The sequence below is a fragment of the Podarcis raffonei genome, chromosome 12 (genome assembly GCF_027172205.1).
Source record: "Podarcis raffonei isolate rPodRaf1 chromosome 12, rPodRaf1.pri, whole genome shotgun sequence".
Classification (NCBI taxonomy): Eukaryota; Metazoa; Chordata; class Lepidosauria; order Squamata; family Lacertidae; genus Podarcis; species Podarcis raffonei.
The window spans coordinates 24,034,214-24,044,717 of NC_070613.1; the positions used below are offsets into that span (position 1 = coordinate 24,034,214).

A 10,504-nucleotide genomic window follows, 5' to 3' on the forward strand; every position below is an offset into this window, starting at 1 on the left:
TTAGCCATCCCTAATACCCATAATTTAAGGGAAAATGTCATTTTATAGCCATGATTGGTAGCATAGAATGTGATTATGTAGTATGGAAAGAGAACTGAACCCCTGGATTGTTAAATTCAGTCAAAGGCGACTATGGGGTTGGGGTCTCATCTTGCTTTCAGGCCGAGGGAGCTGACGTTTGTCCACAGACAGCTTTCCTGGTCATGTGGCCAGCATGACTAAACCGCTTCTAGTGCAGCAGAACACCGTGATAGAAACCAGAGCAAACGGAAATGCTGTTTACCTTCCCACCGCATTGGTACCTATTTATCTACTTGCGCTGGTGTGCTTTCAAACTGCTAACCCCAGAACCCCAAACCACATAAATCACTGGCCCCCTCTCCTGAATCAGCCTCCAGTTCCCCTGCCTTCGTCACACTCTCGTCAGAGCCCTGACAGTCCCTGACAGCAATAGTTTGGTTGATCATGGGCTTGTCCACATGGTTACATGTGTATTTGAAACTGCTTGTGTCTCCATCTAATTAGCAGCATTCATATCAGGCTGGTGGGTGGGCAGGCGGGTATCCACGGCTTGCGAAGGAACAGCAGCCCAGGCCAGGCAGTTGGGTAGCCCAGGCTACCAAGTGGAGGTTTTACCATATCTAAGGGGAGGGGAGAGGTGGTAGTTTTGGCAAGGTTTAAAGGAAGGAATGTAGCTTTGAAGAAGGAGTACAGGGATGGGGATGTCTTTGTCAAGGAGTAAGGAGATTGGGATGCCTGTGGCAAGGTATGAAGGAAGGCGTGGGTGGCTTTGGTGAGAAGGTCAAGTGGAGTTGACAAATAAAGCAAGCAGGGATGCAGCCCCCAGTTCTTGATAAAGTTTTACACATATTAATATATTAATGGAAGTTTATTTTACTAAATTTGTTTGAAATCATTAGGGTTGCAATCGTGTACACAAAAGCTTGGGATTAAGCCTCACTGAAGTCAGAAGGACTTACTTCCATGTAGACCAGGCTTCCTCAACCTCAGCCCTCCAGATTTTTTTGAGACTACAGTTCCCATCATCCCTGACCACTGGTTCTGCTAGCTAGGGATCATGAGAGTTGTAGGCCAAAAACATCTGGAGGGCCGAGGTTGAGGAAGCCTGATGCAGATATACATATACTAATTGCACTGTAGGCCAATTTGGTTTGTGATTTTTGTCCTTTTTTAAAAAATGCTTTTTATTAAATTTTCCACAAACAAAAAAAAGAGAGAGAGAAAAGATAAAAATAAATATAACATTCTTTTACAATCATCATTTTGAATTCACTTATTTACATTGCGCATATTCACGCCCCGACCTCCTTCCTTCCCTACTTCGGTTTTCTTAATACATATCTTCTCTTGCAGGTTCTTATTCCCCTTCTATACACATCACAGGATTCATGTTAACCCTGCTACAGTTTTTAATCTTCTACAGTTAATTTTTATGTACGCAACAAATTTACCCCATTCTTCTTCAAACTTTGTCCCTTTTTGATCTCAGATTTTATAGGTCATTTTAGCCAATTCTATATATAATTTGTGATCATTGTCCTGATGGTGTGCTTTAGAAGATTTGGCAGAGAGAAATCATTTTTCTTTGTACATTTTCCTTTTGGTGTATTTCCAATTGTTGAAGATAAAACTATGTTCTAGTTCATCATCAACAATCCATTTAATACATGGGGCAGGTTTTATCTCTTGCTCCTCCTTGCCTCTAAGGAATATACTTGCATTGTTACATTGCAGAATTCTTGGAGGCACTCGCTAATTACAGGAAATGTTTTAATGTCAACATATTCTGATTCCATATTTAAAAAATTAAGGGCAATGTTTAAAAATAACTTAAGGGAATTGCAATCCTTAAACATCCTGGATGAGTTAGGTAATAAATGTTAAGTATGGGTTGTAGTGACTGATGTACCTACACTTTGTCTTAACTTGTGGTGATGTTACCAGCAATACATAGAGATAGAATTGCTATTTCAAATGCTTAATGACAAGTAATACTCTTATAATCCAGAGAACCAGGAATGAATTTGTATCAGTGTGGTTCAATGAACTCTTGTTGAATAGGTAGTGGAAGATGTGTCCTACAATGCAGCAGCATGATAAACTGAAGATTGCATTACTATGTAAGAAAAATGATAAATATAGGTAGTGTGATATAAACAAGTGAGGCATAACAAGTGGGAAGCTCACATGTACCCCTCACATGTTTTGAAACAATGGGATAGCCTCACGCACCATGTCTACACTTCCTGCCACCTATAGCAGCAATGCTTCCCTGTCATGCAACTATTTGGATGGCATAGAGAAAGGCTTTCCACCCATGCTGATTTATGTGGAGAGTTCCTCCACATGGGGAAGGACTCTGGCTCAATTAATGGTGGAGGTAGGACTATTCCACATTTCTGTATAGTTCTTTTCACATCCATTTATTTCATATATTTGTATACTGCTTAATACTTAAAATCATCTCTAAATAGTTTAGAAAACAAAAAAATACAACATAACAATGAAACTGAGAAATAAAAATACGATATTAAACAAAAGTGTGATACAATGTAATAAAGCAATAACATCCCAAAACCAAAAACCTACCAGCATATTTTGAAACATCTTTAAAGTCAGGGGCCCCCTCTCTCTTGAGTCTCCCTCTTACCTGACTTACAAAGTACAGTACTCAAATTCTGCCTTGCATCTAGACAAGTCATAAAATACTGAAGTTTAGTGCATGTGTAGAATGTTTTTATTTGGGGAAGGAATCAGCAGTTTTAATGTGCAAGAACTGAAACTTAAGGAAATACAAATATTACCTGTGGAATAAGATGTAGTAGGACATCTCCAGAAATAATTCCTACAGCTAACCCCACAAATAGCTGTAAAATGAGGGTGTAACATTCTTGACAGGAATTAAATAGAATGAGAGTTGTGTCAAACATAGATCCAATTGTCATAAGTAAAATTGCAAGAGTGCTATAGCCATATTCTATAGAAGAAAAGATGAAAGCAATGCTAAAAATAATTCTTGCATTTTCTGTTGTTAAATTAACTTGAAAGCTCAGATTTTGAAATCCAATTGTCAAATAAAAAAGGGGCAAAGAAGCACTTTATAAAGTGAAAGTAAGTTCCATGAATTTCAACAGCATTTCCATTAAATAGGATTTTTGCCTGACCCAGGGTACAAACCATAGGTCAGAGCTCATATATGCTGGAAGGAGTAGGCAAAACTGTGATGTAAGGCAGATGAAACAAAGCACAGCACAGCAAAGCAAAGCAAAGCAAAGCAGAGAGGCTGAACAAATGAGCAGGTCATCTTGTAGTAGGCAAAGTAAAATTGGGAAAACAGGATCAAGTGAATCTGAAGGTTATATGTTAGCTATGCCTAATGTAAGATAATGCACTAAACCATTGGAGGCAAATGTAATGCTTGAATATATGTGCGTCTTACAAGTAGAGAAAAGGTGATAGAACCAGTACTTTTGTTATCTTGATGCTCATTCAAAACATTAAAAAATAGTATATGCAATCATTGTTCTGTTAAATGAGACAAGGTGGAGAATGGATTAAAAATGAATATCACTTTTTTATTCCTGAAAAATAACGTATTGTATCAAAATAAATAAATAAAAATTTAAAAATTGTCCAGTAGCACCTTAGAGACCAACTAAGTTTGTTCTGGATATAAGTTTTCATGTGCATGCACACTTCTTCAGATACCTGACTTTTCATGCAAACTTAGTTGGTCTCTAATGGCTTTTATTTTATCAACTATTTTCTTGAAAATTGATGGTCTAATTGTATGGCATTTTATCTGAAGGAAGAAAATTTTGTTTCTTAAATTAATTAGCAGTAGCAAAAACTGCTACCATCTGTTACTAGTGACAAATAATGTTTTTTATGTAAGTGTGAAAAACAGAAGATAAAATTTAGTAACAGCATGAAATATATCACTCTTAGCAATTACTTTCTCAAAGGAAGATGCTCATGTCATTAATGAGGCAATTAAGAGAAACAAGAATAAAGTGTGTTTAGAAAAAATGGCTCTCTCTAAAGATGCTTTCAGAATTACTAGTCAACCTAGAAACCATGTAAATCTTGTTTTTTGTCTTGTTCCTGCCAATTTAATCCTATAGATAAGCCAGTTTGATTTCACCCTGACTACAGTTTACCTGATTTGAGGGTATGATTCTATGAGGGTTAAACTATAGTACAGAGAGGAGGCTCTCCAGATAATAGGCTCCAATTCTCATCAGCCCCAGCCAAAGATATCAAAGCAAAGATATATTTGGAAATCTACCTGTTATATGGAGTTCATTAATACTGTTTGAAGAATGGAAAATACATTGCATAAAGAATTATGGTGAAGGTAAACGTGTTTTAGTCAGGCAGATTCCATGCAGGGCCAACCTCAGAATGGCAGCACCCCGCTGGGGAATGGTGCTTTCATCAGCACCACTGATGTTCAGAAAAGCAGCTTTCCTTTCCAGAACACTTATGTGTACACACTGAAAACTGAAGAAAATTGGATGAATATTTTTTATGTATTATTTATCAAGAGATTCCTTTACCACCATTCACTAAAATGGTCATAGGATGTTAAAAAGAAGAAGTAAATATACAAACATACGGTAACATTTAATTAACTTGATCACACTGTACTACAAATAATGATATTCAAAAGACACATGAGAGCATTTTCATAGATGGGGCTTAAAGTTGTCTCCTGACAGAGTATTTTGCAAGAAGCATTCAAGTTGAACAATTAAAATGGATTAAAGTGCTGTGCTGCCCTAGCACAACAAATCCAGTTGTGTTTTTTTAAAAAACAAAAACCAGACTTATTGCTGTTAGCAAAATGACAAGGAAATGCATTTAGAAGTGTGGGGTGAATGAATGATTAGTGGAAAGGTATATAAACACCATTCAAGGAAATCAGGATGAATGCTTAATAAAGACCAGATAGTATAATTTCTATGTAAGCTTTGTGCAAGAAAACCAAAATGAATGCGCAATAAATGGGTCATCTGTGGGAGTATCAGTCTACAATGCAAAAGTACAAACTATATTTGTTAGAAGTAGTGATGAACACAGAGTTTAGAATTCTTGCAGGTACAAATGAATGTGGCCTCTCTACTGTTGCAACTATCTGTTGCCCTTTCAGGATGGCAACAATGAGAAAGCTTGCTAGCTGCTGCAACATCCATTAAATAGTATCATTGTGGGCACCCAGACATTGGGGAAACTACATTTTTCTTGTGTTGGGGGGAGAATGAGACTTGTGACTGTTGTTCAACAGCAACATATATTAATTTTAACAGCCAGTTTAATAATCCTGCTTCTTGTTTTGTGATGATCACATGCAGTCTAAAGCAACCTGCAAATTGGCCTTTAAATTGAATGTTTAATCAAGGAGAATGGGATGTTCTCCATTATATAAAAGAATGTTATTTTACTCACTTTAGATACTGAGCAATTCACAAACCTTTTAGCAGTCAGATATAAAACAGATTAACTAGCAGAGGGTTGATCCATAGAACTCTAGCCTCAGGAAAAGATATTTCGAATACATTTCCAACTACAGTACAGTGGTACCTCAGGTTACATACACTTCAGGTTACATACGCTTCAGGTTACAGACTCCGCTAACCCAGAAATAGTACTTCAGGTTAAGAACTTTGCTTCAGGATAAGAACAGAAATCGTGCTCCAGTGGTGCGGCGGCAGCAGGAGGCCCCATTAGCTAAAGTGGTGCTTCAGGTTAAGAACAGTTTCAGGTTAAAAAAGGACCTCCGGAACGAATTAAGTACTTAACCCGAGGTACCACTGTATTGCTGTAGCAATTTTGCCTCAGCCTGACAGACATAAAATGGATGCGGTTCTTCTGGAAAATAATGCAAGGTTTGGCCAGCATTCTAAATTTCCAGTTCATGCCCACTTTTGTCTCTGCTTTTCATCTACAGTACATACAGTTGAAAAGCTCATTGATAAAGCTGATAAGCAAATTACATTTTCTATGAACTTTATTGCTTTGTGTTGATTTCATGTTTCACAATATCCTTGAAGTTTGGGCAGCACTGCCTACTCAAATGTGTTTAGTGATTTTAATTAATAAAAAGTGATGGTGTTAAAAAAAAGGGAGGGTAATGCCCTTTGTAGCTGCCATTGTACTTTGGGCATGAGTGCGTACCAGCTAGCTACAGTACAAGAATCTGCTCATCATTTTACCTGTGCATTCCTTCAATTTACTTTTACCTGGTATTCAGATATTTTTAAATGTTTCCTTATTGCTTCCACTACATCTTCAGTTTCATTCCAAGAGAAAAGTCTTCATTGCTTCTTCAGTTGACCATACTAGTTAGGTAAAATTTATAATCCTGGTTCCTCTGACTAAACATTGATGGACAGATATCTCTTTGATGCGTAATATAATAAAGAAGAAATTTTCTGGAAGACTTCTTCACTAAAATAGCTTTCTAAATCTCCTCCAGCAACTAATATCAAAGTGTCTGGTTCAAGGCACTGTGAATAAGAAAAAAACCCACATAAAATTTAAAACATGGCTCAGCAGCAAATCTCAATTAATATTAGAAAGGGTACACATTACTGCCTCAGGTCTTGAATGTTACCCGCAAGTTTGGCTGCAAAACAAGCAGGCGAGTCTGGATGAGCCAACAGAGGTATACTCCAAAAGAAAGACTCCAAGTTTTCTAATTTGTTAGCACACTCTTTATCAGTGGTTGCTGTCTATTGGGACTTATAAGAGCTGAGGGCAAGGAGACCAACAGTAGGTGGAGCCAAAGTCAATGACTACCAGTAATTCTAGTTTTGTCACCATCATGCTCCCTGCTGAGTTCTACAGGAGCAAAGCTGAGGCTGAGGAAGATGGCAGCAACTAATCATAAATAAGAAGGCAGGTTGGCTGAGAGCAGAACTACATTGCTGGAGCAGATTGTAAAGGTAAAGGTAAAGGTACCCCTGCCCGTACGGGCCAGTCTTGACAGACTCTAGGGTTGTGCGCCCATCTCACTCTATAGGCCGGGGGCCAGCGCTGTCCGAAGACACTTCCGGTTCACGTGGCCAGCGTGACAAAGCTGCATCTGGCGAGCCAGCGCAGCACACGGAAACGCCGTTTACCTTCCCGCCAGAGCGGTCCCTATTTATCTACTTGCACCCGGGGGTGCTTTCGAACTGCTAGGTTGGCAGGCGCTGGGACCGAGCAGCGGGAGCGCACCCCGCCGCGGGGATTTGGACCGCCGACCTTTCGATTGGTAAGCCCTAGGCGCTGAGGCTTTTACCCACAGCGCATATGTCCAGATTTTTCCAGACATTATGGGGATTTCAAAGGTGAAATTAATTTCTGGGGAGGAATTTCTTAGACATGTCAACATCTTTTTAGGTGTCCTGATTTTTACTTTTTGAAATATGGCAATCCTATCCATTTGCCCTTATGGATCAGCCTCCATTGCTCTTCATCAGAACCCTTTGCTGTGCCTAAAAAGAAAAACTCTCTAAAAGAAGTTGCCTTTCATCAAGTCCTTCTAACTCAGTATTGCCCACTCTGGCTGAAAGTAGCTCTTCACGGACTCAGGTACCATTTTCTCACACCGCCTTCTCCTTGATCTTTAAATGAAAAACAAACACATAAAATTGGAACCAGGGACTTACCACATGCAAAGTATGTGCAAATGCAATTATGATTCATCGCTTCTTCATTTTCTCCCTTCCCAGAAGGGAACAATTGGTTATTACCTCTGATGAAGAATATACCATACTCAAAATGCATTTAGCAGTTTGGAGAGGTTCTGTAAACAGAAGCAATTTGTTCAAGCACCTCTTAAAGTTTATCTCTGTTTGTTGGGCTGAAAACTGGTGCTGACCTCCTTCCTTTCCTCTCCTTAGACTTCACCCCAGTTACTCTTGTACCTGCTTTTTTCACCACAGCTACCACTTCCTGGCTACTACCATTTTAGGAGCCATGGTGTTAGGTTATGATGCAGGGTTCTGGAAGTGGCATCAGTAGTGAGGTAGAAAAACTGTGTGATGAGTTCTTTCTTTATTGTTGCATTTTGGGAGTTAATATCTAATGCTTAAGCAGCAGAAGAATAATTTGCTGAAAGCTATCTGGTAAACTTCATAGCTGTGTTGGAATTTGAACCTGTGTTTCCCACCTGCTCCTCAGCCACATCCAGTGGTGCCAACTTGAATAAAATAGCGGGGTAAGCCCCACCCTACATAATCAATCACATGATGCGGTGCATGCACACTATTTGAATGGCAATACCCATCAACTTTGGGGGCCCCCAGGCCTCTCAAATATTTTATTGGGAGATCGAAGACCCATTGGCCCCTAGGAGTTGGCTTCTATGGCCACACCCATTACCACGTCTAAATGCTCTAGACCAGCAGTGGGGAACCTTGGTTCTGGGGACCAAATGCAGCCCTTCAGAACTCTGTATCTGGCCCTTGGGACTCTCCTTAGATCACATATTTAATACCCCCTTGCTCTAAACACTGTCCTACATTGGTTTTTAAAAAGTCTAAGAACAGGTGTTATACCCTCCAAAATCTGACAGACAAATAGGACATGCTTGTAATAGACAGTATACTCTAAGGGCCCAACTAGATGAGATCCTATTCATCCAATTACCATTTATGTGAATGACATTCTAAAAGACTGTTAATCTGAATCACTGGCACATTACCAACATTTTGAACTTAAGGCTTGCAGGAAATGGCAAATGGATCTAAGATCATTTTGGTTATATATTTAGCTCTGCAAAATAAAATAGCTTAGGAAGTTCCAGAGAACCATTTTAGTGTTTGTGAATCCCTTTCTAGTGTCTATGTAAGTGTTACAGTTGAAGCAGAAACAACTAAATGGTAACAAATAAATGTACACATGTACCTGAAGAATATAGTACATCTGTTGAAAACAACATATAAAATGAATAAATATATAAATAGCAACACAATCTTTCTTTGCTGAGATGAGAAGTGAATTACACGAAAATGCTGTGCTTACTAAGTACTCCATACAATTTTCCATTCACCACTTGACTCACTGACCAGATTACAGTTCTCTTGCATCCCCCCAATCCTTTGTGGACATAAAGTTCTCTCCAGTATTTACTTGATAATTTCTCCTGTTTGGTTCTGGTGGTGTTCACTATAGTTGTTAACTGACATGATACCTAAATCAACTTTCAGATACCTGTGGTGAGAGGCAATGCTGCCATCTTCCTTCAGTTCTTTATCAGGCTGCATTCCTGCAGTATTTGGTCCAAATATATATATATATATTTTAAATAAATGTTTATTAGAGTTTTACAAAACAAAAAGTTCATCATTTCATATAGATCATTCCATTAATTAAAGCCCACAAAAGAAACAAAAAACAAAAATATATAGCAAAAAAGAAAAATAGAAAAAAGAAAAATCCACTTTAAACAGTTACAAAATTCCATATCCCTCTGTCCTGACCTCCTCACATCTCCCTTTTTTGTGTTCCTCTTTATTCTAATTCAGCAAGTTCAAACCCTTTATTTCATACCATGCTCACAATTATGTTTTACCAATTATTATGTCCCAAGTTTTCGTTATCTTAGCCCATTCCTCATCTTATATACTAAGACATAATTTTAATCTGTTCATAACCCCCTTCTCCTTTTTGAAATTCTTCTTTTCATTCGCATTTAACCAAATCCCACATGCCCTGTTACCTTCACTTCCCACATCATGTTAACACTCAAACATTTTGCAATATTTTTGTAAATAGTCCTTAAACTTTTTCCAGTCTTGTTCCATCAGTTCTTCTCCCTGGTCCCGAATTCTGCCAGTCATTTCAGCCATCTGCATGTAATCAATCACTTGCATCTGCCATTCTTCCACGGTGGGTAAATCTTGTGTCTTCCAGTAAGTATTTGGTCCAAATATAAAAGTCAAAGATGCTATCCAAAGAATGAGACAGGTAGTCAGGAAACACATTTCCTCCCCGTAGTCTGTGTTTGCATTGGTGGTGTTGAATTCTGGTTTGCAGTTCGCAGCTCTAAACTTGAAACCTGCAGAATTTATACAATAAAGGGGGGAACCCTCAATTAGAGTGGCTGCAATATGTTTGGAAGGATTTATATGCTTGGCTAAGCTGATTTGCAGCGACAAGCTGTTTCTGAACAATGTGGGGGTCTGCAGGGAAGCAGCAGGAAGCTAAGTCGACTGTGGGTAGAATGGTTCAGTAGCATTACACAGTGAAAGGGTGACTCAAATGGATCATTCCTCTCCCCCATCCCCAACAACAATAATAATAAAATCCTTGTAGTAAATTGCTCCATTCTTCATTAACCAATTTGATAATGGTAGGCTTCTGTGATAAGTTTATGAAAAGGTTTTATGTTTCCCTTTCATTGCATAATGCCAGGAGGACTAGGAAAATTCAACGAAGGTTGCATATTAGTATAAGAGCTCTGCAAGTGTACATACATACCAGTTTCCAGTCA

General features: G+C 38.6%; 1 protein-coding gene across 1 annotated transcript; it reads right to left on the reverse strand.

Moving 5' to 3' along the window:
• Positions 1 to 2,369: 2,369 nt before the first annotated feature.
• On the reverse strand, positions 2,370 to 9,276 carry SLC39A12 (solute carrier family 39 member 12). The gene is given in 6 exon segments (XM_053359394.1): positions 2,370 to 3,046; positions 4,310 to 4,532; positions 6,264 to 6,334; positions 6,337 to 6,449; positions 6,451 to 6,530; positions 9,078 to 9,276. Coding segments are annotated over 6 exon segments (927 nt in total). The 5' UTR covers position 9,276; the 3' UTR covers positions 2,370 to 2,804.
• Between the last annotated feature and the right edge of the window lie 1,228 nt (positions 9,277 to 10,504).